The sequence below is a fragment of the Piliocolobus tephrosceles genome, chromosome 18 (assembly GCF_002776525.5).
Source record: "Piliocolobus tephrosceles isolate RC106 chromosome 18, ASM277652v3, whole genome shotgun sequence".
Classification (NCBI taxonomy): domain Eukaryota; kingdom Metazoa; phylum Chordata; class Mammalia; order Primates; family Cercopithecidae; genus Piliocolobus; species Piliocolobus tephrosceles.
This window is the reverse complement of record NC_045451.1, coordinates 35,703,705-35,731,333: the sequence shown is the minus strand read 5'-3', so window position 1 is coordinate 35,731,333 and position 27,629 is coordinate 35,703,705. Positions and strand designations below refer to the sequence as shown.

The 27,629-nt window shown below is 46.4% G+C and overlaps 1 protein-coding gene across 3 annotated transcripts in view; it reads right to left on the bottom strand.

The window, feature by feature from the left end:
* The window catches only part of LOXHD1 (lipoxygenase homology domains 1), a 182,600-nt gene that overhangs the window by 51,475 nt on the left and 103,496 nt on the right, over positions 1–27,629 (bottom strand). For all 3 annotated transcript variants that reach the window (XM_023207473.1, XM_023207474.2, XM_023207475.1), the window contains 8 exons: positions 20,088–20,251; positions 18,845–18,949; positions 16,284–16,412; positions 15,353–15,517; positions 11,763–11,944; positions 7,910–8,026; positions 6,721–6,883; positions 2,743–2,897 (listed from right to left, as the gene is read on the bottom strand). In XM_023207473.1, the coding sequence (XP_023063241.1) occupies positions 2,743–2,897; positions 6,721–6,883; positions 7,910–8,026; positions 11,763–11,944; positions 15,353–15,517; positions 16,284–16,412; positions 18,845–18,949; positions 20,088–20,251 (1,180 nt within the window). The remainder of the gene's footprint in view (positions 1–2,742; positions 2,898–6,720; positions 6,884–7,909; positions 8,027–11,762; positions 11,945–15,352; positions 15,518–16,283; positions 16,413–18,844; positions 18,950–20,087; positions 20,252–27,629) is intronic.

Sequence of the window (27,629 nt, the reverse complement as noted above, 5' to 3'; positions counted from 1 at the left end):
CACGCCAAGGGCAAGTTAAAGAAGTGTTTATATAGCATGATGCCTTTTATGTAAAAAAGTAATACCACGGAATGGCTTACCTATTTTCTATGGGTGCATGCACATGTAAGCAGAGAAAATGTTTGGAAAGATGCTGAGGCAGGAGAGAAGGTGGGGTATTCTGGAAACTGCACTCAGTGGTCCACAGAGGGCACTCTGAACAGGCCAGTGCGGGTAGGCTGTGAAGGTCTGCAAATCCCGTGAAGGACTCAGGGTAGATCTAGGATCCATGGGGAGCCTCTGCAGGCTTGAAGTGAGATAGTGACTGGTCAGCTTTGGACAGGTTAACTGAGGAAGCTGGAGGGTGGGTTGGATGGCAGGGCCTTGAGCAGAGAGACCACGCTGGCTCAGTGAGTGAGCTGAAATGAGGCAGGGCTGAGTGAATACAGGGCAGACTTGTCTGATTTGAGGTTATTTAGAAGGAAGACTCTGGAACCTGGTGATTGATTGAATGTGGGTGGGGAGGGGTTTCCAACAGGGAGAAGGATGTCCAGGATGACTTCCATATTCTGGAGTGATCAGAGAAATGGAAGCTTCTAGATGTTGTGCAGTAAACTTAAGGTCACATGGTTAGTAACTGAGCCAGAAGTTGCACCAGCTCCCCTGATGGGGTGTCAAAACTGGAGGAAAAGAGAAGAAAGTGATGGGGCAGAATGGGGCAAAGATTTTTTCTTGTGACATAACAATTTGCTGAGAGAGAAGAAAAAAAAATGGAATCTGAACACAGAGGGGAATGGTTTGCATCACCTTCATTTATTTACTTAATCCATATTTACTGAATGCTTACTCTTTGCCAGAGTCTGTAAATAAAGCCATGCATAAAAATGGACCTCTCAGCTGTATGCTGCACATTGCTGCTTTTACAATGCATTTACCAGGCATCGATACCAGGCATCAACTAAGGCAGGGGGCAGGTGAGCTTTCCCAAGGCTTGACAACATCCAGCACAGACAAAGAGCTACCAGCCTGCCAGACATGGTTCTAGACGCTTTGCATTTTTAATTCAGTTGGCCTTCACAATAACTCAAAACTAACTCTTTTTTAGGGTGGAGGAAAAGGAGGCACAGAGATGTTAAGTAACTTGTCTAAGATCACACAGCTAGTGTCAGAGCCAGGATCTGAGCTCAGGTGACCTGCCCCTAGCATCTGGGGACCTGATAAATAATATCCCTAGTGTAGAGTCAGGGACAATCACATAAATCGCTTGACCTTTTTGGTATTCCATTTTTGCAAGATGGAAAGAGGAGGATAGGACTCCTCCTACCTACTTTATAAGGGCAGTGAACAATTATATCTCTTGTGGAACATGAATGTGTATGTTTTAGATTATTTCTTCCTGGTACAACATGCTCTTACATCTTGTCCTGTTTTTCAGCCCAGAGGTCTAATTAGCAATCATATTGCTATTTCTGCTTCAAATGCAGTAAACTGAAGTTAAAGGTAAATGGTTTCTATCTGGATGATGAACCAACGAATGGGAGTGCTGGGGTCTGACTCCTGGAGACCTGGCAGCCAGGCTGGGGCTCCTTCCACACTGTCTGACTCATGGGGTCACCAGCCAGCTGCAGACCCACTTAGATGACACCCACCTTTCTAGTCCCAGGGCTAATATCCTCCTTACTGGTAGAGTGGTTCAATGCTAAGAGATAAGCCTGGCTGAGGGTAAGGTTTAAGGAGACCCTTGATAAATACCCGTTGGCTGATGTATGACATCCCCAGACATGCACAGCCACGGGCAAGAGCACAGATTGAGTTAGGAGCCAATCCCCTTAACCTGATCTCCCTGTGGAGATAGCCTGGCCTGTGGGGATTTCAGGCAGATTTCAGTGCATGGAGAGGAGAAGGAAAGGAGACTGAGGAGCAAGTGCGGGGAGGGGCAGGGGGCATGCCAGAAAGGGCACAGAGTGGAGGAGTAGAGGCAGGGAGAGGGGAGCCAAGCTTGCCAGAAGGGAAGTTTCACAAAACCCACCCTTAGAGACCCCTGTGGTTTTGTAAAATCAGTCTGTCAGGGCTGGAAGGGCCTTATACATCACCCAGTCGTGTGGTTTTCAAGCCTTTTTACAGTCACAGAACCCTTTTCTTAACAGAGGGCTTGCTTGGCACTGTGATCAACAGGCCAGGTCAAAGTGGATCCACCTGGGAGGGAGTGGGGTGTCCAACTGCACCTATCTCCACCACCCCCAAGGCTCCCAAGGCCCTTGGAGCCACCTGCAGCTCTACACAACACAATTTAGCCAATTCATATCTGACCCTTCAATTTACAGATGAGGAAACTGAGGCCAGAGAATGTGAAGCAGATAAGGAGCTGATAGCAGAACCAGGCCTCCAGATCCCCTCTCCACCCCACAGTTCAAGTCTCTGTCAGTGTCAGCACAGCCCTTGTCATTCTGCAGTGTTCACCTCCACATTCATGAACCATGCACAGTGAACTGGATTTTCTGAAGACGACCCAGCCCCATGCGACCAATAGCCTGGAGCTCCAGCAGGCCGCCTTCTTGCCCAAGGCCGGCCTTCTGCTCTACCTCATCCCCTATGCAGGACCCAGGGTGGGTGCATCAGCTAGGAGAGGGGAACAAGGAGCACTTGCAGGGGAAGGGCAAGAGCAGGGGCCCAAATGAGTGTGCACGATGCCCCATGGGGTTCCTGGATGTCCCCGGGCCTGGGGAGGAGGGAAGGAGGGTAAACTCCATGTGCCCCTCATACCGTTCCTCTCTCGAACTTGTTGGTCCGGTTCTCTGACTTGCCAAGGTATCGCTCCCCGGTGTCCCCGAGGTCTCCATAGATGGTGATGTACACCTTGGCGTCCGTCCCTGCCCCGGGAATGTTCCCTGTGAAGATCTGCACCGAGTACAGCACAACTGGGCAGGTGGTAGGACAGACAGACAGACAAAGGGAAGAAAAGGGTGACAGCGCTTTAGGTCTTGGGGAACTGGATTTTTAGGAGGTGCTACTTCTGGCCTAGGACTCGAGGGGTTAGCCTTCTGTTTGCTCAATTATGCATATTCAGCTTCAAATCCATGTGGATTCTCCAGTGGGAAGTGTGCTCATCTGATCTAGACCCAGGTGGGCTCTATGAGATCCCAAAAATAGAAACTTTTTGAAGTACCCCTCAAACCATCTATCTGCCCATATAGCTGCCTGCACTGCACAGGGAGAAAGACTCAGAAACTACCTGAGATGTGTCCACACTGCGGTTGCTAAATCTGCCTGCCATGATACATGGCAATAAAATGCCTTCCAATTTGAGGGTGACCAGTGTCAACACCAGATCCTTCTAAATGGTTCACAGAAAAAAAAGTATTGTTTCAAGAACAGTTTCCCCTCTGTTCATTTCCTCATGTTCATTTATTTTCCAACCCACAGCCACCCTCCCCTGCCCCAGCGCTCCAGGCCAACTCCTCACCAAAGCCACTGTGACTGCCACCCTCTCCTTGGTCTCCCATAGCCCATAGGGAGGGCTCAACAAATATTGGTGTGACAATTATTAAAAATTACTATGAAAAATAAAAATGCATGGTATCTTGCTTTTGTTCTGCTGTTTTTATTTAAGGAAAAATAAAAGATCTCCTTTCCCAACCTTCTCCTTAGCAGAGAGACTCAAGTCTTGTATTTTTATGAAGGCTAAAAATTGGTTGGCCCCTCTCTGTATCCTCTGTCTTTACAGATTTTGAGTTTCAGGCCAGGGAAGAGGGGACTTGGCTGGATTATCCCCAAGGTGAGAAATAGAAGCTGAAAGGCAGAGGTGGCCAAAGTGGGAGGAAGGTTAACTTCCCTTCCCCTGGGAGGGAGTGAGGATTCAGGAGTATTCGTGGGCCGCAGGGACCCCTCACCTGCACACAGGGACCCTACAGGGAAGTGACTGCTGGGCTTCTTTGGGGACTTGAAGCTTTGGGGCCTCAAGGGTGGAACAGAGAGTCTTTTGACAAAGCCAGATTCATGCAGGAGTGTTTCTGGTCACCCAGAGAAATGATACTTGTGTGTTGGTGGAGAGCCAGTAGTGACTCTGTGTGACAGTGAGCACAGCTGGGAATGGCACTTACCCTGGACTAAGGGCCAGGCCTCTTCTGTGAGCCTCAGGATTCCTAAAAGACCCTCAAAAAGGGGATTCCCCTCCCTGTCGTGAACGAGATGGACTTTCTTATCAGTCCTTGCAAGTGGGCTCAGAACCACATTTAATTAAACGTAGAAAAGTAAAGTGATGTGAGTTGCTTGTCCTGATGGCTGTGGAACACATTCACACCCACAGCAGGGTTCCCATGATTTTCTCATTTTCCACTGGGTTCTGCAGCATTATTCCCTCCTGCCGTCCTTCTGTGTGTCTGGACACTCCTTCTTGGGTGGCTTTATGGTTTCCTAATCTTCCACCTGTGCCTTGGATGCCAAGGCCTCCCAGGTTCCACCCACATTCCTCAGCTCTCATCTTGCACTTCCTTGAATTCTCTGAGTCTGTGCCTCTAACCTAGGTCCTTCCTTTGCTTTGGATCCACACACTTACTACCTAGAGGGCGTCTCCACCTTGACCAGACCACAACATCACAAACTCACATGTTCAAACCTAAACTCTACCCTCTCCTGCAACCCCCGCCCCTTTTCCAAATCTTTTCCCCAACCATCTTCCTTGTCTCAGTGGCCTTGCCCAAGCTGCTACCATCCAAAGCTCCTGGGTGCATTGTGAGAGCTGACCTGCAGAGGCTGGTCAGACACACCGCCAGGGGCAGAAACCAGGGACCAGCCACACTTGCTCCTACTCCACCCTGCCCCACTCAGCTCAGTGCAGAAACCTGTCAGCATTTCACACACTGAAAATCCTCTCTTTATTGCCTAAATATTACCTAAGCTTGTCTTGCTAATACTGACCTGCAGTGACATTAGGAAACTTGTCATAGTTTAGACACAACAGTCGACGGTCCTCCCCCTCATCTTCCTCCCCATCCATTTTCTAGCTGTGCATTTGGGCCTGCTCCATACGTGAGCTAATCACAGGTAGCATGGGCCTATAGGGACACTTCTTCTAGGAGCCTGTGTCCCAGAGCAGGATGCAGTGTCCCCAGGGGCTAGGATGAAATGGCCTCCTCACTCCCCCTTCATCTGCTGCTGTCTCCAGTCCTCTGGGAATTAGGAAAACTGATTCAGCTTCTGGGTGCTGAGCAATGCGGTAGTGCAGTCAGAGCCAGCTATTTCTGGATCCTCCTCCCTCCCTGTCCCACCCAGGCCACCCGGCGCATCCGTGGAGAGATGTTTCCCTAGAAACATCACCGAGCTCAGAGTGAGTTTTGTGTTATGTTACCCACACAGAACAGCCCAAGTGCTCTCCTGGGACAGCTTTCCAGGGCATCCTCTGGGGTCCAAGTAGAGAAGGATTTAATAGCAAAGACTATGTGGAGAAAAGGATAGGAGTAGGGGTGTCACACTATTGAGGCAACACTTGTTTTTATTTCTGGGCAACAATTCAGGTTAAAGGAAAGGCAGAGCTATAGCTGTTTTACTTCCGGTGACAACAAAGGAAGATGGTGTTTGTCTTTTGTCTTTTGGATGTCTTAGCCACTTGGTGGGCAGAAAGACCTGTCTTCCTGGCTCCATAAGGGGCCCAAAATTTTGAATTTTACTCCAGTTTTTCCAAGAAGACAACACAACAAATGTAAAGTGGATTTTCAAACTCTTGAAGCTTCTCTGATCTGTGTAGGCTACCCTGCTAGAGAGATCCACTGTATTCTTTGTCTATCATCAGGGGTAGAAAGTCTGTTTTGTTGCAAATGAATTTGGCTTTGAAATAGCTCAAGATAATTCAGAGCTGAATGGCTGGTGAATAACCTGGGAATTGACATGGACGATGCCATTGCTGGTCAAAACAGAGGTATGACTCTGTCCATGTGTTCTGGGAAGAGCACGTGTGTGTGTGTGTGTGTGTGTGTGTGTGTGTACACATACACAGTGTAGAAAGAGAGGAGAAGAGAAGGTTGAGGACTGAGCCTTGAGGAATACTACCTAGCATTAGAAAAGAAACCAGCACTCTAAATACTTCAGTGAGTTAGGAAGAGAACTAGAATATGGTGGGGTCACCAAAAGCAAAGGAGGAGGAAGTACAAGAAGTGGGTGGCCAGTCTGATGCAAATCCTTTAGAGAAAACCACACTGATGAAGAATGGACAAGTTAACCAGCCCATCCAGAAAAGAAGCTCATCACCTTGAACTTTCTCGAGCCATGCCAAACTACTGAGAACAAATACAAATATGGTTCCAGTTACATATAATTCAAGAAGGTTTCTTAATTCATACGAAGTTGGGACAGCTAAGTCCAGCAAGAGCAGAGGCCCAAGCCATAGTGATTGGTAGCAAGCAAATGAAGAGTAGGGAGAAAATAGGGAACAGGATAAGCCAGGAATAGGATTCCCCTTATTTGGATGTATTATCCCAATGTCAGACCAGGAAAGAATTTCAGCACAAACCTTGGAGCAAGACAGCTGAGACTTTGAAGACTAGCTCAGTCATCTATTAGCTGTGTGCACTTAGGCAGATTATGGAAGCTCTGTGAGCCTCAGTGGCCCTCTCTACAGAGTGGAGGTAACAACAGACCCTCCTCCTGGGTGAAGAGGCTCAGCCTGGCACAGGGCATGTGCTCCACAGGGAGGACCAGGGTCCTGGAGCCTGCCCATGGTGATAAGGGTGGCCACACCACACTTACTGTCCAGAGGCTCTTCTACTTCCTTGTAGACTTGCCGTAAGGACCCATCTTTCATGTATTTCTCAGTGAAGATGTCATACGGAACCAGTTCTCGAATGGTCTTTTTGTCGTCCTCAGAGGTGGCAAGCCACCGATCACATGGGAAAGTCAAGGTCTCTGCACCCTGGGGTGAGGCAGAAAAAGAAAAATTAGCCCTTCATGTGAAAGCTGCCAACTTCAGGGATTCATCGGCGTCTCAGTACTCATGGAGACCAAGGACGAGGATCATGGAGCCCCATAAATAATGTAAAAGCCACAGGGAGCCCCTTGCCCCAATTTCAGTAGACCCAGTCTTAAAGACTTGCACAACCACATCAGAGTTTGGCTCTGAAAGGCTGGGGTTCCCAGGGTCACTTAGTAATAGGTATCTGAACTCCATCCTGGAGACTCAGACTCAGTGGGTAAAGGGAGGGGGGTGCTCTGTACTTAAAATGGCTCCCTCTGGCCAGGCACATTAGTGGCTCATGCCTGTAATCCTAGCAGTTTGGGAGGCCAAGGCAGGTGGATCACCTGAGGTCAGGATTTCAAGACCAGCCTGGTCAACATGGTGAAACCCCGTCTCTACTAACAAAATACAAAAATTAGTCGGGCGTGGTGGTCCATGCCTGTAGTCCTAGCTACTTGGGAGGCTGAAGCGGGAGAATCGCTTGAACCCAAAAGGCAGAGCACTGTTGCACTCCAGCCTGGGTGACAGAGCAAGATTCCGTCTCAAAAAAATAAAAAAATAAAAAAAAAATAAAAATTGCTCCCTCTTCATTCATATCCATAGCTGTGACTGAGATCCATCTCCTAGGTTTATACTTTTGTGGTTTCAGAATGTTTTTAAAGTTGTCTGAGGTAGATTTTCTTCTGTGAATTTACCTTGAGTTACAGGAAGGGCACTCCGGTCACTCACTAGTAATATAGCCTCGGAGGTGAGGAGCAGAGACATGCACAGACCCTCCTCCTTGACCACTAAACCAGATTCTAGAAAATTCTGCTTGGGACCAGAGCTTGTTTCTGCACTCTGAGTGAACTGAGTGAATTTTCATTATGAGATTTTTATCTCAATAAGGCTGATCTAGCCAGCAGGTCCTTACAGGGAATTCGCCTTGAATCTGCTCTGGAAAGGGACAAAAGAAACAGCAGGACAGACCAGTCAAAAACTCACATCTTTATCTGGGAGGAGCCTGCGGATGTCCACGTGAGAGCAGTGCCACCCAGGATTCATGCCTGTGTTATTATGGCCAATCCGAATTTTTTCAATGATTTCTCCCACATCTTCTAACTTTGGAAAGGAGATAAAACACCAGATGTTAGCTGAAAGATCCAGGAAAGTATGGCCTCGGCAACATCCTGCTTCCCCAGGGCATCTACCTTGAGTCCCTTTGCACTTCCTCCTGATATGTCCCCACTGTCCAGCCAGGCCAACTCCCACTGACCTTGACACACATGCCATGCCCATGCCTCATGTCCCCTCTCTTAAAGTCAGCCTTGACTCCAGAACTTGGTTCAATCTACCTTCTCTGGGAGGGGGACCCCTTTTCAGCGTGGAACCCAGCTCCCCATCTTCCACTGCTTGCTGTTGTAGCAACTCATCCCTTGTGTGAGAACTGAATTGGGTAGCAAAAGATGAGTCCTGGCTGTGCCATGCTCCTGTCTTGCCAAGTTGACTTATTCAAGGCCCCAGACCTCTAAGAGTCCCCCACCTTCCAGCCACTCCTTTTCTGAGATCCCACATAGAAATGTCAGTCCCTCAAACTCCACATTCCTTGTCACAGGGCCTTTGCACATGCTGTGCTTGCCTCTCTGTCTTCCTCTTCTTTCCTAATGCCATGCCTGCTCAACCTCGTAATTCAGGTCTCAACGATCACTTCCTCAGGGAAGCCCTTAACCTACCCAAAAAAGTGAACTCTCTTCATGACAGACTCTTGTTGCATAGTGGAGCCCCTCCTTGGAGCACTTCTCATAGTTGTAAGTTTTCATTTATTTGTGTGACACCTACCATATCTTTCACCACTGAGAACCACAAGGCAGGCACCATTTTGCTCTGCACTGTATCCTGAAAACCTAGAACAGTGCCCATGACCTAGGCACTCAATAAGTGTTGGTTGCAAGGATGAAAGAGTGTTTGCTTAGCTGCAAAATGGGTATGATAAAGTCAGCCAGGCCTTCTCATAATGCGGTGGTGAGTCTTAACCACGATGGTGTGCATGAAAGTCCCTTGAACGAAAAAGCTGATACATGCGTGCCAGGTAAGCCCCTGAACAGGGCAGGGGATGGGGCAGCTACAACATCTTCTCTCTTCTACCTGGAGCATACAGGTATGGGATGCAGAGGAGAATCTCTGGCTTCTGTGACCTTAATCCTCTAAGCCCTAAGTTGCATGGGACAGGATGGCCGCCTCAGGTTTTTTCTGTTTGTTTGTTTGTTTGTTTGTTTGTTTTGAGATGGAGTTTCGCTGTTGTCGCCCAGGCTGGAGTGCAGTGGTGAAACCTCAACTCACGGCAACCTCCACCTCCTAGGTTCAAGCGATTCTCCTGCCTCAGCCTCTGGAGTAGCTGGGATTACAGGCACCTGCCACCATGCCCAGCTAAATTTTATATTTTTAGTAGAGACGGGGTTTTACCATGTTGGCCAGACTGGTCTCGAACTCCTAACCTCAGGTGATCCACCCACCCCTGCTTCCCAAAATGCTGGGATTACAGGCGTGAGCCACCATGCCCGGCTGCCATCTCAGTTCTAACCCCTCAGAGAGCAAGGTGGCCTTTAGGGGACAGCTAGTCATGGTTGGTAGGCTCCAGAGAAAGACTCAGAGGACATCAGCATCAAAAGGGACCCTAGTATTCTGGAAGGTGAAAGAATTAGGCAGAGAATGCTCTGAAACTGAACTGCTTGAGTCTAGATCCTAGCTCTGCTGTTTTAAGACACCTTGAGTAAGTCTGCTTAACTTTTCTGTGCTTTATTTCCTCATCTGTAAAATGTGATGATCATACTACTGATGTCGTGGAAATGTTATGAAGATTAAATGAGTTGATATACATCAGGTCCTTAGAACTGTGCTGGCCCTTGGACGTTCTCAATAACTCTTAGCTATTATTGTTCTTTTTCTGGTCAACCCCTTTTCTTAGGAGGGGGCCACAGAGAGAGGAAGTGGCTTCCTCGTGTGTTAGCGGCTGAGCCAGAGTCAGATCCAGGGTTATGGACTCTGCAATCCAGCGTTTTACCTCCTACCTGAAAATCAATCAGAAAAGGGAAGTGCAGAGAGAGGCACACAGGTGGGCAGAGAGACAGAGGCCAGGAGACAAAGCCCTTTCATTTGTTTCCCAGCTCTCACACTGCCCCCAAATCCAGAGACATTTGAAAAGAAAAAAACATAGCAACAAAATTACTGGCAAATTATAGCTGTCTATTAGTGGGGACTTCATTGATAAAAACTCCCCGGAAGTCATGCTGAGGTGTGATCACAGCCTCAGCCGCTGACGGCATCAGGCCTGGATGACTCACGCACCACGACATCTTGGGTGGATGAGACGTTAGCTTTGTACGGATTAATGAATCACCCTTACATTTTCTTGTTAAAAGACTCAACAAAGGTGACAGACCTTCCCACAAGTGCTGACTGCTCCAGAGAAGGTAGGAAGAGAGCAGGGCATCCCCCGGGATAGAGACTGGCCCAGGAAGAAGGAAGGTGCCCTGGGCTTTGTTTCCTATCAGAAAATAAGGGGTACATCTCCAAAGATCCCACTGCCCAGAGGGCCTAGGCTTCTGAGGCTCCTGGCTCTTCTCCTTCAGGGTCTCCTGCGCTTCCCCTCTAAGTCTTGCTTCATTACTGTTGTCCATCCAAGTCACATCACACTCCTCCCATGGCTTCTAGCCAAACCTCAAGCCACATGCTTATTTCCACCTCTGAGCTGCTGGCCATGCGCTTCCCTTTGCTAGAAATGCCTTTCCTCCTTGTCCCTGCTACTGGCCCCTTTCAGATCCAACTCAAAGCCACCTCTTTCAACGAGCCTTCTCCCTTCTCTAAACAGTGATAGTAAGCTCAGTCCATTTGCTTGTCTACTACAGTAGCTAAGAGTGCATATTCCAGAGCCAGTCCTCCTGGGTTTCAATCCTGCTCTCACTACATCCTAGCTGTGTGGTTTTAGGGAAGCAACTAAACCTCTGTGCCCCAGTTTCCCCGTATTTACCAGGGGACAATTACAGCACAGAATTTTTATGATAATTAAGTGAGTTCGCCTAGATAAAGCCTATGACAGTGCCCTCTGACCCACAGGGTCAGTGAAAATGACCATCACCAGACTCTCTCATTACCTTTGTGGGGAGGACTGTGGTCCCCAACTTGACCGTAAGCCCCTCTCAGGCAGTATCTGAGCTCTCCCCTTCTCTTGTGTCTCCCACCCTACCTGGCGTACAGCTGAGCACACTGGGCAGGCACAGTGCGTATGCACTAAATTGAAGTATATGGATTCCAAGGCGCTATGACCTACAGGCACAGTAAACACTGAACAAGAGCACCCCCATTGTCAAGATCTGATGGGAAGCCATGGAACATACATAATGTTCTTCTCTATTAAATTGTTTGACCATAGCTTGAGAGCTGAGCAGGAGACTCTATCCCCACATGACCACTGGTGGTGGGATTTCCACCTCTCCCTGGCTAGCAGTATCAGCAGAACCCCACAACCAGCAAGTCTGGGAGCCATGTACCACCTGTGGGTAAGTGTCTATTGTTGGAAGCTCTAGAGAGCCTGTTGACGTTATGCCTCTAGTGTTTCCAAGTTCTGTCTCTCATCATTGCCTTTGATCCTGACATCAGTCCAGGAGGTACAGGTTGAGCTTCACCATCCCCCTGTTGCTTGGATGTACTGAGGCCCAGGAAGGCAGGATGAGCTTCCCACCTTCCTCTCTAATAGCAGTGCATCAGGATGAAGGGTATGTGTTCTGCCCTGAATGTAGGGCTTCTCCTCTCCCTCTGTCTGACCTACCCCATCCCTGGACAGCCTGCTGAGCCCAAGTACCTCCACAATGAAGCGTGAGGCAGACTTCCTCTCAAAGAACTGCTTCTGTTCCCTCTTGTTGGTGCACAGATACTTCTGCTGGGTGCACATGGCATCGCAGCCATAGATGATGATGAAGATGTTGGCATCTGTCCCAGCAGCAAAGACATCACTGGTGTAGAGGGTGATCTCGTAAGGAACAACTGAGGGTGGTGGTCAGAGAACAAAGCCAGAGGGGATGAGAGAACAGAAAACAAACATGGTGAGAGCCAGTTCTTCACCAGCACCACCAGCCTGGACCCTTGCACTGGGGATCTGCTGCCCAGGGACCTGGACCTTCACAAGGTTGCCTAGCAACTGCAGTTGGGGTCTGGTCCTGCCCAGCCACCACGGAAAACCCTCACCCCCTCATACCAGGTTGTGTGAGCCTCTCACATCCCAGAGTGCATGTACCAGACTGGTTGAAAGCACAGGCTTTGGAATTTGACAAGCCCAGGCTGGAAACCCGGCTATGTCTTGACCATTGGTGTTATCTGGGCAAGTTACTTCTGACCCTCAGTGTCCACTGTCTCTGTAAAGTGCCCTCCACATGGTGCTTGGCTGAAGAGACTCCATAAACAAGAGCACTAGATTTCAGGGGGCAACATGCTGATTGGATCAGCTAGTCTACAGTAGTGAGCATTCTTTCTCTCCTCTCCCTATCCCCTGCTCCCAGGCCCTCCCTTGCTCCCAGATGGCCTGCCTTCCCCAACCCATCCACCTCACACCAGTCCCTCATTCAGGTTCCCTCACATTACAGAGGTCTTTTATAGGGGAGGGCATAGCAGGAGGCAAGGGCTGCACCAGGGTTTACTTGGTCCCATCAGGGACTATCTGTCCTCAAAAGAGGGTTGACAAATCAGTGCTGTCAGCAAGTAGCTTCCTGGTGGGCAGCCACCAGTGTGAAAAGAGACCAGTATGTCTCCGTGCATGGGTGGAAGACCCTTTGCTTCAGAAACTTTTGGGGATGCTTGTTAAAAATACAGATTTGCAGGCCAGGTGTGGTGGTTCATGCCTGTAATCCCAGCACTTTGGGAGGCCGAGGTGGGCGAATCACTTGAGGTCAGGAGTTTGAGACTAGCCCAACCAACATGGTGAAACCCTGTCTCTACTAAAAACACAAAAGGTAGCTGGGCATGGTAGCAGGCACCTGTAGTCCCAGTTACTTGAGAGGCTGAGGCAGGAGAATTGCTTGAACCTGGGAGGTGGAGGTTGCAATAAGCTGAGATCATGCCACTGCACTCCAGCCTGGGTAACAGAATGAAACTCTCTTGAAAAAAATAAAAATAAAATGCAGATTTGCAAACCCTGCCTTAGCTTCTCTGCGGGATGGGTCTAGGGATCTAAATATTTAACTCATAGTTTATACTAAAGTTTGAGAGTGCCTAAAACAATGTATTGCTATAGTAACTATAGGTTAGTTCATTAGCAGGTTGTGAAATGGGTTTAGTAGGTTGTCAACAGTGTTTTTAAAAATATGTGGAAATGAAAAAAAATTAATAGAAAAATATCACTGTATATCACACATAATGAGGGTACAATATTTTGTGACATTTTTATTTTTTGCATATGCATATAAATGTGTACACTTACTCTGGGTCACAGTAACTAAAAAAAATTAAGAAAAAGAAAAGAAGAATATTGAAAACCCAGAGAAACAGTTCAAGTGGATGTCTACTCTATCCTGTAATCTTGGCCCTTGAAAGAAGTCACAATAGAAGCTTCCTGCTCTCTTGTGGCCCTAACCTTCTCCAGATGAGGATGTTGCTTTCATTTATCATCATGGCTACTTTGCTGTAGAGCTGTAGTAGTGATACCCGCAGTAGTAATAGTAATCACTTATTAAGTACTTCCTATATGTCAGACTCTGTACTGAGTATGCTATGGTCCTTATCTCCTTTAACCCTCACAATAACCCAAAGGAGTAGGCATTATTACACTCCATGTTACAGATGAGAAAACCAAGGCTCAGAGAGGTGAAGTAACTTGCCCAAAGTCACATGGTAGAACTTGAACTCAAACCCAGGCTTGTCTGACCTTAAAGCCTGTATGGTCAGCCTCTAGGAATCCTGTTGCTGTGAACTAGAGATAAGTACTACTGCTTAGCCACAGGCCACAGAAAGGGACAGCCTATGGAGGTGACCACTACTCCACAATGGTTTGAAAAGGCCCTTACCCATAGGTTGAAGGGAAACAGCCTCGACCCTGCCAGGTGCTCAAGCAATAACAGAGGTGTCATCTCTGCAGCATACAGCCCTTTCCTCTGAGCCTCTGGGTTTTCTCCCTGCCCCAAGACTTGGAAAGCCTTGAACAGAAAAGCTGGCAACAGAATCTGAGCTTTCCTGAGACTGGCCAGCAGTAGGAGAACCCCTGGAAGTTTCTGGGCAGGAACAGCTCACCCTTTAGGTTAGTTTTAATATCAGGCTGGAACTGAGCATGTTCAAAGTCAAGCCATACAAACTCTTTATCTTTTCTTTTCTTTTTTGGTATGGTGTGTCCTAGGGCATGTAGGGAGAAATGGATGCGTTTGTCCTCAAGGGTCCCAACCAGTGCTGCTGCCAGCCCCATGCACATCTTTCAGGCCAGAGTCTGTCCTCGCCTGCAGGTGACTCCTGGGAACAGAGGCTGGATCCAGGGCTGGTTTTGGGCATGCCCAGCCAGAGAAATGTCACTTCATTTTAGACTTTGGAGCAGAAGATATTTTGATGATCTGTTCATTTTATTGTTCTAGGCAAAAAGTTGTTCATCACTGATACCTGCTATTAAGTATGAGTTGTTTGGAGGAAACCCTGCGGTACAGTTTATTATTTAGTTAGAAAAAATTATATGCTCTGGATTTTATTCAGATTTTACCAAATTTAGACAGACTTTTAGAGTTTAATTTCAGTTTGATTCCCAGTACCTACTACTACATACTTACATGTCTATAAACATTTAATACATTCTTTCTGATGACACTGGAAAGGAAGTGTCAAAACTTCACTAAATTACTCCCTTCCCTTCTTCCCCTTAGCTATAAATTGGAATTACATTCACCTTCTTTTTGAATTCTGGGTCTGGCAGGGTCCAGGCTGTGTTTCCCTTCAACCCATAAGTGAGGGCCCTTTCAAGCCATTGTGGGGCTGGCAGTCATGTATACCACCTGAGAAAATCTTATACTGTTGATTTATTTGGCATGTTAATGACTGGAGTAAGGACTGGTGACAGGGCTGATAATGATTCCTTGGTTAGATGTTTATCTTTCTTCCTTTTGCATATTGCTATCATCCTGCATTATTATCTCTATGCTGCAGATGAGGAATCTGAACCCTAGAGAGGTTAAACTCTCTACATGTTGTCACCAACTAACTTGGAGTGGAGTTTAGAATAAATCTCATATTTTCATTTCCTGGGTCCAGAACTCTGCCCACAGCCCCCACAGAGCTCAGGAAATTCAAGACAGGGATAAGAGACCAAAATCTTCAAGGTGGGCCTGGCCCACAGTCAATGCTGAAGGAGGAACTGGGGCTGAATTGGGGTAGCTGGTGATGGGGCCCCAGGGAAGGGCCGGCCTTGCCGTGTGTGGTTCCTACATGGCGTGTACAGCCTCGTCTGAAGCTCTGTGTGGAAGAGGTCTCTGATGATGGACCCGTCGTCTTCATTTTTGGCCAGCCAGCGGCCACAGGGAAACATCATGCACTTTCCAAGAGATGGGGCATCCACCTCTACCCAGTCTACAAACCAGCCTGGGGCCTTGCCTAGAAAGAGAGGAGACACAGAACCCATCAAGGATCCGAGCAGAGATGATTTCCTGTGGGTAACTTCAGGGACTCCTGACATCCTTCCTTATTTGGTGGTTGGCCGATACCATTAACATGACATCCCTTTTGCTTGCAGCATTGCTATTGAAATGTGCACCCAGATGTTGAAGCTGGATCACACTCCAGGCTACTGTCAGTGAAATTAGTAAAAGAGCATCAATAGGAGATGACAGAAGAGTAGGGGGAGCCTGAGGTGGGAGGGCACTGAGAGGAAGCAAGGATGCTGTCCTTCCTTGAAAAAGGGGCTTCAAACAGAACTCAGGGATGCCAGAAAGAGCCTATTTACAAAAGCTCTATAATCTTACCCAATGATAGGAATGATGCAATTGAATCAAAGGCTCTGGGGGTGGAGCCAAGAAATCTGTAAGTTAATAACCCCCCCAGATGATTCTGTTGCACACTCAAAGAACTACTGAGTTAGACTGGGGATTTTCATATCTGGCTGTGCATTAAAATTACCGACACTGGGGGATAAAGGCTTTAAAAATCACCAGTGTCCAGGTACACCGCTAGGCTAATTAGGCCAGAAACTCTGTGCAGCTGAGGACTCTCTGGGCTCTGCTGGGCTAAAGGGATTGAGGAAGCTGTGTCATTACAGAAGACAGATGGCATTCGAATTTCCAGTGTCTTTCCCAGAGGCCCACAAGGACCTGTCCATGGTCCTTAAAGTCTTAACAGAGAGCAGAGGGTAGGGAAGCCACACCTGTGTTGTCATGGCCAAGCCGAACTTTCCACAGGTCTCCCAGATCCAGCGTCTCCACCGTGAAGATTTCAATGCTGTCCCTCTCAAACTTATTGCTGTTTGTCTTGGAGGACTTCAGGAGGGTCATTCCTGTCGATTGGATGACCCCAGCATGACTGGCTGGACCTGAGGCCTTTCAATCCTAGTCACACCCAAACCTTTAATCCCTTTTCAAAATGACCAAATTTCTGAACTTCCACCAAATTTAGGCTGTGCAATTATCATCCACTGGCTACCTTTGCACAGTGGGCATTTTTAAAACATTTTTATTTCAATAGCTTTTGGGGTACAGGTGGGTTTTGGTTACATGGGTGAGTTAGCAGTGAATTCTGAGATTTTGGTGCACCACCACCTGAGCAGTGTACTCTGTACCCAATCTTGTCTTTTATCCCTCACCCCTTTCCCAACCTTCCTGCAATGAGTCCCCACAGTCCATTATATCATTTTGTATGCTTTTGCACCCTCATAGCTTAGCTCTCTCTTATAAGTGAGAACATTCAGTATTTGGTTTCTCCATTCCTGAGTTACTTCACTTAGAATAATGGGCTCCAGCTCCATCCAAGTTGCTGTATAAGACATTATTTCATTCCTTTTTATGGCTGAGTAGTATTCCATGGTGTATATATATACCACATTGTCTTTTTATATATTTTTTAAAATTTTTGTTATATTTTAAGTTCTGGGGTACACGTGCAGAATGTGAAGTTTTGTTACATAGGAATACACGTGCCCTGGTGGTTTGCTGCACCCATCAACCTGTCATCTACATTAGGTGTTTCTCCTAATGCTATCCCTCCCCTAAGCCCCCACCCCCTGACAGGCCTCAGTGTGTGATGTTCCCCTCCCCGTGTCCTCGTGCTCTCACTATTCAACTCACAGTGGGCACTTTTTTGTGTGTGTTCTTTCACTGAGTTTTACAATAACCCTTTAGGGTGTGCATTTTCATTTCCAGTTTATGTCAAAAGAGATACCTTACTCAAAATCATCCAGGAGACAGTTGTGGAGTTCCAAGTCAATGCTGCACCACTTCCATACCCTCACAACTCTCTACATGGAGAGGGAGCCAGTGACAAAGCCACACTCCCTATGTTCCCTGGGGATGGGACATGTGGGAATTTCTGGAGCATCTTCTCTGGATGACAGAGGAGGGATGAATTTGAATGCCTCCCCCACCCTCAGCTATTTCACATATATAATCGTCCTGAGACTGGCTGCAGTGTCAGTCTGAAACTAGGGTGATCTCAGAGTCATCACCGTGTCCTCCTGCCTCAGCATGCACTGCATTGCCTTTAAGTCCCTGTACCCTGATAAGTCCCAGTTCTGGGCCCACCTCATGTAGAAAGTCTTCTGCTATTCCTAGACTCACTACAGACTGGTTTAAGTATACAGAGAGACAGACAGATCTTGGTCCAATCCCTAGCTCTGCCACTTACCACTGGGTGGCCTTGGGAAAATTATGTAATATTTCTGAGACTTGGTTTTCCAAATGTCAAAAAGGAGAGGTCTTAGTCCCTTCTTTGTAGGGCTGTCGTGAGGATTTAATGAGTCGATGACTGTTGGATGCTCAAGAATGTGTCTAACACATGGAAAGTTCTCAGTTAATAAAAGCAGTTGCCAAAGCCCATTAATTTCTTTGATCATGGTTCAGGAAGGATTGCAACCACATACATTTGTAGGTTATGACCTAATTATATCATTATATATTATCTGCTTTATACAACCTATTAAATAATTGATGTTAATTAACGTTTATTGAGTGCCACTTTTGTCCCAAATGTTGTACGTGTTCAACTTCATTAGACCTTCAACTCTATAAGGCACATACTAATTTTATCCTCATTTTATAAATAGAGGAAACTAAGGCACAGAGGGGTTAGGCAACTTGCCCAACGTCACACAGCTCATAAATGGTGGAGTGGAGGTTTGAACCAATCAGACAAGCTTCAGAGTCCATGCTCTCTACCAGCACATTGCTGTAGTAGATATGAGCACCCCATGGTCAAGGGTTAGGTCCATTTATTCTTCAATAATGCTTGGCACTAGGCTCTGGACCTGCAGGATTTTGAGCAAATACATGATGACTACTTGAGGGACTGACTCCTCTCTAAACTCAACAGAATGACTGGACAGTGGTGTGAGCAGATGGCTGGACCCAACACGAAATACCACCTTCTCTGAGTACCTGGGCAAAGGCTCCTAAACAACTCTACGATGCCTGGAGTGCCTCATACTATGAGTACCATGGCTGAATTTCACTGGAAGTTGTGCAAAGCCACCTTGTCCCAGATTGTTGTTAGGTGGAGTCAGGGCTACCTCCACCACTGGAACAGAAAAAGAAAGCTGGCTCAGAGAAGAAGAAAATTTTTAGAAAAAAAGGAACTGCCTTTCTTGATGGGGCTAATTGCTTGCATCCTATTGAGAGACAGAAGCATAATTGGGATTCCTTTGGAAATTTCTGCTGAGTCTTCTGGTCTCCCTGGGGAAGAATGTGTGTGAACCTTGGCCCTGCACTGCTTTCTTACCAGTGTCATCTTGTGTGCCAAAGAGTGTGATGAAGACATTAGCATCTGTGCCTGCATTCTTCTTAACCCCAGTCTTTATCGTCACTGAGAATGTGGTAGATTTATCTGCCAAGAGAATAGTATAGAGCAATGAATTGTAGATTGTTCCTCTCATGAAAGGAGGAAAGAGGACAACCACCTCCTCTAGGAGGGCTTCCTTGATTCACTCCCTCTAGCCCCATCACTCCAATTTTTCTCTTGCCCCTTCAATCCTATATCTGTGAGCCCAGTGATTAGTAATAAGTATGTTTCTACATTTCTCTTGGTCATTTCTAGGAATCATTTTTTTCAGCACATGTTGTTCTGCAGTCACCATTATTCTGGAAACTTCCAGAGGGTAGAGAGGTGAGTCCTCTGCCTCTAGCTTATACAGAAAGCTTTCAATCAATAGAGTTGATAGGGTGGTTAGGGGAGTCTTGGAATGACTTTAAGGGTCAGAGGTTCAGCAGCCAGGAGCCCCATTCTGACTCCTCCTGGCTGGGAGGAGTTTTAGGGATGCATGTTTCAGGGGAGCATCATAGAACTCTTGAAGATTACTGTTCATTCTTTCCCTTGACAAAAATGCATTGAGTGCCTATAGGGGAGGGCAAAAGACTGAACCAGAAGTGGCTACACTCATTCCATTCTCCTCCACTCCACTCCACTCCATTCTACTCCACTCCACTCCACTCCATTCCATTCCATCCCAATACATTACATTCCAACCCATCCCATTCCATTCCATTCCAATCCACTCCACTCCATTCTACTCCACTCCACTCCATTCCACTTCAATGCATTCCATTCCATTTCAATACATTCCATTCCATTCCAACCCATCACATTCCATTCCATTCCATCCCACTCCACTCCATTCCATTCCACTCTACTCCATTCCATTCCACTCTACTCCATACCATTCCATTCCATCCCATTCCATTCCATTCCAATCCATCCCATTCCATTCAATTTCATTCCAATCTATTCCATTCCAATCATCCCATTTCGGTCCATTCCACTCCATTCCAATTCATTCAATTTGATTCCAATCCATTCAGTTTCATTTCTGACAATAACTCGGTCCTAAGGTGTGTGCTTTATACTGCCTTGTCAGGGAGGAAGTGCCCAGAGCCCACTGGGAAGGGAAGGAAGATGGAGACTTAGGGTTAGGGAGAGGCAGAGGGAGGGGGTACTGGAGAAAGAAATCAGCTCTAGTTTAGAAAACCTTTCTGCTCCAGGGCCAGGTTGTCGAGAGGGTTGTTGTCACCGCCTCCCCCACCCTCCTCGCTCTGTGGCAGCACATAGGACTCATCCACTGGCAACAGCTCCCTGGACAGCTGACCATCATCCTCCTCCACTGCCAGCCAACGTTGGCATGGAAAGTAGTACCTGTGGGGGTGGACAGAGAAAGATTGGAATGTCCTCTTAGAAAGGTCTTAGCAGCAGTCATGGGCTGAGCAGCAGTCATGGGCTGAGAATGAGAGGCCCTCTATGGGGTCCCAAACTCTCCCCTGTCTGCCCCTGACAGCATTGCCCTGCTATTCTACCCAGTCTGGGAATCGTTTCATTAGTCATTTGCCTGGGGTAGAGAACAAACATGGGGACACTGTCTCCAGACACCCCATTGAAAATGGTTATGTGACCTGCCTGGAGCACACAGAGCCTCAATCAGGGTCATATTAGATGGAAGTATCTAGAAGGAGAGGGACATATGGGGACTGTTCCAACCCTTTCCAGAATGAATCTACTAGCCAGGGCTATTTTAGTCGAGAGGGTTGTATGTAGTCAGTGCACAATACGTAAGTGTTGAACTAATGGATTTTAATGGAATGAGCCAGTTATGTATGCTTTCGGAAGGTACACAGAGTGTGGCTGAGGAGTCGGCATAGCAGACTGCTGAGTCCATCTAGGAAAGGGAGGTCCGAGTCAGACCCCTCAGTGTGGAGGTAACACCCAGCACAAGGGAGGTGCCTGGACAGAGTGAAGGTAGGGCCAGGGATGGGAGGCATGGGGGGTAATTAAGGACTCTCCCCTGGGTCAGACTGTCCAAGTTTAAATTCTGGCTCTACCACTAATAGTTGTGCAACCTTAAGTAAGTGTCCTTATCTCTCTGTGCTAGAGCTGCCAGACTTAGCCAATAGAATTATAAAAATCCCTATTAAAATTTGGATTTTAGATAAACAATGCATAATGGTTTAAGTGTGTTCTATCTAATATTTGGGTCATGCTTGTACAAAAACATTATTCATTGCTTATCTGAAATTCAAATTTAACTGGCAACCCTACTCTGTGCCTCAGTGTACCATAAAATAAGCATAATATTGTCTGTTTCATAGGGTGTTGTGAGGATTACATGTGTTAACCTTATAAAGTGCTTATAAAAAAGCCTGGCTCAACATAGGCTCTCAGTAAGCATTGCTACTGCTGTTGTTGCTCTTGTGACTTCCCTTCCCTTTCATTCTCCTTGGCTCATGCCTGGGGCTTCTGGACGCTGTGGTCTGGGAAGCTCCTCTCTGGCCACTAAGCTCCCAGGATAAAACAAAAGGTCTCAGAATTCAGCCTATCTCTAAGTTGGGGGCCATTCCACCCTCTTTATGCCCCTTCCCCGCCCCTGCCCTGATGCACAAGGGCCACTCAGGGACTGCTCAAAGCCTGGAGAGGTGGGAGCACCTTAGGCCAAAGATCCCATCCCTGCCTGAGTCCCCACATTTTCCTAGAGTCTTCATTGCCTCCAAGTATCAAAATGTTAGAGGAGCAGAACCAGAGAGTGAAATCTCAGTCAATGGGCTCAGATGGGGTGGGGAGGGGGGCAATGTTATACTGATGGCATGGATTTAAAGGAGCTCAACCTGGGGCAATATGAACTAAACTACCATTAAATTAGTGTTTAAGAGAAAAATGCATACTGTTCTGCTTCTTAGCCTTTAAATGTATGAATAGAAGAGTTAACATTTTATCCAATCAAATAACTCATGAATAATAGGTTATAGTTATAAATTATGGCCAATTAAGGAAGAGAGATAGAAATAAAGAAAGAAGTGGAGTCAGAGCAGAGGAGGAGATAGAGCGTGTAGGAAGTTGGCGGAGGACAAGTACAGAGCGAGAGACACACACAAAGAAAAAGCCAGGGAGGGACAGAAAAAAAGTCAAAGACAGAAAGAAAAGATACAAGCCCTCCCATGCATACAAAGAGAAAATGCACAGAGAGTGGATTTCCTGGAGCAAAATCTCCATTGTCCCTGAGATACTTGCATCATGACTTTAAATGCCCCTCAGCATGCTCACTACTGTAGAGAGCAGCACATCTCCTCTCAGAACCTGCTCCTTGTACCAACAGAACCAAAGCAGAAGTCAGGTATGGCCTGAGTGCTGGGCGTTCAGCTTCTATCCCCACAGTGCCAACAAGCACACATGAAGATTTAGGACACCAGGCCTACTGACTCCTACCTCTTCCTCCTCCAGGAATACATCTTGCTCAACCAGGCTTCTGGATACCGGGAGGGGACCAGGCAGGGGATTTTTAGTGAACACAGGAGATGAGAGGAATGCAGGTGTTCTGAGCCAGATAAGCTCTCCACATTCCTAAACAAGGATGATGGAAGGGAAGAGTAAGGGCTTCAGTAAGCAGGAGGTTGAAACTGAGCATTGAACCAAAAGCTCGAAACTGTTAAAAGTATAAACTCCACTTGAAAGCAAAAAATTGAACGAGGAGAGTGCAAATTTGAGTGTCGTACAACGTAAATAATTTCATACAGAATTTCCCATTTTGTTTATAAACTAAAGTCTGGACAACATCAAGTGTGAGTAAATCCTGGCAGAGTGGTGTAATGAGAAAACCATGGATCTGGAACTCAGGAATTCCGGATTTGTTTCCCTCCTCTGCCCCTAACAAAGCTGTGAGATCCTAGGGATTAAACTGTACCACCCAGAAGGCTGGGTGAGATGACCTGGAAGGTCTTTTCTGTCTCAACATTCTGGGACCTCTAGGATCCCTGGAGGAATGGGAGATTCCAGAGGACAATTTTTGTTTGATAAAATGTAAGGGAAAAATCTTTAACAACTTTTTGTTCAATCCCTTCCGGAAATCCCACCCAACATATTTGCCACATAAAATAACATTCAAGAATGGCATCTATCTTTAATTATTAAGGATCTTATAGGACCCCCCTAGGCCATCAATTAAAACATAAATCTTTGTTTCAGGGATGGGAACAGAGGTAGAGAAAACATAGAATATCACATCAAATGTGGATGAAACTCAGGACACTAAACATATTTCCAGCCTTTTTTATGGCATTTGCCTCTTTGTCTTTGAAACTGAGTGCATTAGACTTTATCATAGATCTTAAAAATGCAGCTAGCTAGAGTATTGAAAGAAAAAGGAAAGTAGCACAATCTCATTTAATCAACAAGCCAATAAATTCAGACAGGGTGACAAAGTAATAGAGCCAATGATTAAGCAACTTAACAAAGATGCCCTAATTCAAGACAACATACTCCCAAATATCCCACCATTTCTGTCATGTATCCTGAAACCCAAACATTAGAGGCTCATAGCTTTTGATGCTGAAGGACGCTGAATTTTTAGGTTATTTGTTAATATACATGGAATCCCTGGGCTGTAAGGGATTTTTAAGGGTCAGTGTGTGATCTGCCAAATCAGTTTTCCACTATAAGGATGATTACAGAAGCATATGTTGAGGAAAAGTTTCCATCAACCAGGGTCCCTGAGTGAACATGCTGAGCAAAGTTCCCTGATACCCTACATCAGACATATAAGTGAGAAATAAATTTTTGTTGTGTTAGGCCACTGACATTTTAGGCCTGTTTGTTACTTAGCAGAACCTAGCCTATTCTGACTGATACAACTTGAGCATTAGTCTCAAATAAGTGGTAATTGAACTGATAAGGATGGAAGAGTTTGCTCAGGGAGTATATTTGTCTGTTCCTCCTACTGGGAAAACTATGACCCCATGAATGCAGAGTCTGCTTACTCATTGTAATATCCACAGCCCCTGGCATACAAGGCACTCATAATATCAATAGAATTGAAAGGCATTTTGTCCTCTGGGGGTAAATCTTTCTCATCACCTTTTTCAAATTTCCTGAGATAACTCCTAAGTTTCTCAATTAGCCACCACTCTTTCCTTGAAGATGCACTTTCTTTGTTCTAGTATCCTTTTGCCTAAGGTGGTGGCAAACCTTAGACTCCAGGAACTGTCTGAGCAGCACAAAGGAGGGAAGGAAAGACTAGCCTCTTCTTATTCTAAATGTGACACCACTATTAATAAAAAGTATCAACCTAGTGCCTTTGTAAACTGTCATTTTTTTTTCAGAGTGGCCAAGGAGCAGGGCCTCAGGCTAGAGAAGGCAGGAGGAGTTCAAACATAAAATTTCCTGATTTCATAATTTTGTAAAAAGCCTGGACCAGTGTAGTCCTTTACCAAAGGGACATGAGGCTGTGGGCAGAGCCCAGGTTGACCCAAGGGAGACCTCAGATCCGGGACACGCCATTCAAATCCATCTAAAAAGGTTACAGTACATACATACAATGAAATGTAATTCAGCCTTAAAGAGGAAGGAAATCCTGTCACATGCTACAACATGGATGAAGCTTGAGGACATCAAGCTGAGTGAAACAAGCCAGATACAAAAAGACAAATTCTGTAGGATTCCATTTCTACGAGGTCCCTAGAGTACTCAAAGTCACAGAGACAAAAAGTGGAATGGTGGTTACCAGGGGCTGAGGGGAGGTGGAAAAGGGGAATAATTGTTTAATGGGTATAGTTTCAGTCATGCAAGATGAGAAAAATCTGGAGATCTGACACACAACAATGTGAATACACTTAACACTATTGAACTGTACGCTTAAAAATGGTTAAGGTAATAAATTGTATGTTATGTGTTTTCCAACACAAATTTTTTTTAAAAATCCAACTCACTTGAGGCATAAAAACAAAAACAAACGAACAAACAAAAAACCATTCATAGCCCACAGTTGCAAACCAGCACTAAACAGGCTTTCTCATATAATCTTGATCACTTTTTGCCAGCCTGGGACTCCTATAAAGGACCTCAAATATCTTCCATTTAGAAATAAGAGCATTTTCTTTTGGGCAATTGAACTGCAGATCAATAAACTTGTACCCCTAACCCCCTCCTCCCTGTGTTTTGACCATCTTAGGCTCCTCTGCTCTCCAAACAGCCTCTGAGCTCAGGTGGGCTAGGAGCAGTTCTGCTGAGACCCAGACTGCCATCTCCCACCGGGACAGCACAGCCCCTGGACTGCACGGAGCTCTCCCTTGGGGTGACTCTGCAGGGAACCAAGGCCTCCATGGCTTTATATCCTCTCCCAATCCCTTCTGCTCAGGCCAGCATCTCCCACCAGTGCCTGATCCCAGTTGGCTTTCTCCTGCTTCTGGCTTCCTCTTTGTGAAATCTGGCCGACCAAAAGCCTGGGTGTGTTTTCAAGCTCCTCAGCATGGCTTTGAATGCCCTCATCTGCTCCTCTCCAGCCTCCCTTTCCATTTTTTCCTGTTTCCCACCCCTTCACGTCCCATATGTACCAGACAAACAGAATTACTAATTCCTTTCTGTGTGTGCCCCTCAATTGCCTAATTCTGTGCCACCTGCATCACATTTTTTTCCAACCATTTCTAATGTTCTTTTTCCCAAGCACCGAACATCCAAGGCTGCTGCTCATGAAGGCCCATCTCAGATGCCATCTCGTCCCGAAGATGCCCCCACCCACGACTCCCTCCTCTCCCTGAGGTCACCCCTGAGACAACCACCACTGTCACTGTGCCTTATAGTCCCCTGTGTTTTATCTCCTTCACTTGGTAACAGTGCTAGCTCCTTAAGAATAATCCCACATTCCTGCAGCCTTTCCCAGCTGTCAAGCCACTTTTCCATGTTAACTAATTGGATTCTCATTGCCAAGGGGAAAGAAGCACTGTTGTGTCGCACTGGGATCAGGCAGGATGCTGGACCCCTAAACACATTTTCTCATCTAGTCCTCATGATGATTTCATGGGTGAGGTTTATTATGCCCGTTGTACGGATGGAAGGCCTGAGGCTCAGAGGACTTCCATAGGCCACATAAGAGTGGATTTAGGTTAAAGTACTTAAACCTAAATCACCAGCTTCCTAGACCATCACAGTTCCTTTCTTCAAAAACAGAGTCATATCTGAGGAGCTATTTAACTCCCAGCACTTAGCATGGCATGTGTTTGTCAAATTAATGAATAAATCAACAAATTAACCATCATTTTTATTCATTAGTGTATTTAGTAAGTATTTATGGTATGCCTGCAGTGTGCCAGACACTCTTCTAGGTACTGGGGTGGACACAGCAGTAAATGAAACAAATGAGGTCATTAATGACATGGAACTTACATTCTATTGTGGGGAGATGAGCAGCGCCTAAATACACCAGCTCATAGTAGGTCAGATGATAAGCTGATATAAAGAGAAATAAACAGAGAAAGAGAAATGAGGGGAAGGGGGTATGCTAGGCCTCACTGAGAAGGTGACATTTGAGCAGAGGCCTGCCTGAAGAAAGCATGACAGGGAGCCACTGGGGGAAGGACTCCTAGGGAGTGTGGACAGCAAATGCAAAGGCCTTGAGGTGGGACCATGTCTGTTGGGTTCAAGGAACAGCAAGGAGTGAGCAAGGGGGAACCAGAATAGAGACATGAGGGGCATAGAGCAGACGTGCAGGCCGAGCAGGCCACCAAACATGCTTTGGCTTTGACTCTGAGTGACCAGGAGCTTCTGTAGAATTTGGAGCAGAGGAGCAGCGTGATCCTGGTCACTGGGCTGCTGTAGTCAACAGAAGGGCCTTGGGCAAGCAGGGTGCAGGTCAGGAAGCTTCGATCGGGGGGTGGGGGGCGGGGGATGGTGAAGATAGAGGGGATGAGGTCGGACTCATGCTCTTCTGATGGAAGGCCCAACAGGTTAAAGCCAATGGACTGGGGACAGGGCACGAGTGGCAGAGAGGCATCCAAGAGGTCTAGTCTGCATGCAGGATGTTGACTGGACATGTCAACAGTAAGGGAGATGTGAGTGTTCTCAAATCCTTTTGGCTGCAAAAGCCTTATTTCTGAGCTCATAAAGGTCATGGAGAGCCTGGGGAAGGCCCTAGGTATTGACAGAAAAGGTGATGTCTCTCCAAGAAAGGGGAGATTCACTATTCTGATTCGGTTTCTTCTGAACTTCTATAATTTTTTGTCTAGCTCCCCCAGTAGGCTTTGGGTAGTTTCTCTTGGCTTGAAGATTGTTAAGGCCAGCTCATCACAGAGCTCTGACGGACTGCTACTTCAATAGCAAAGGAAGCAAGGACTGTCAACTAGCCATGCCAACAGAAAGGGATGGGGAGAGAAGAGGAGGAGATGAGGGAAGGGGAGAGTGAAGGGAGGAAGGAAGAAGACAAAGGGAGGGGGGAAAAGAAGAGTAATGAGAAGACTCTATTCACAAGAGCAATAAAATATAATATACCTGAGAATAAACTTGACAAGAATGTGTAGCAGTTATGTGTAGGAAATTGTAAAGCATTACTGAGGTACATAAACAGCTGGATAAATGGAAAAGTGTACCGGGGAGTAGTACTTATTCTAAATATGCAATTCTCTACACATACACTTAATGGCATAACAATCAAAATTCCAAGAGGATTTCTTTTTTCAAATCACTTAATGTCTTGATTTGAAAAAGGCAAGAATAGCTAATATTTTTAAAGAATAATGAAGGGGGACAAGTACTGACAGGC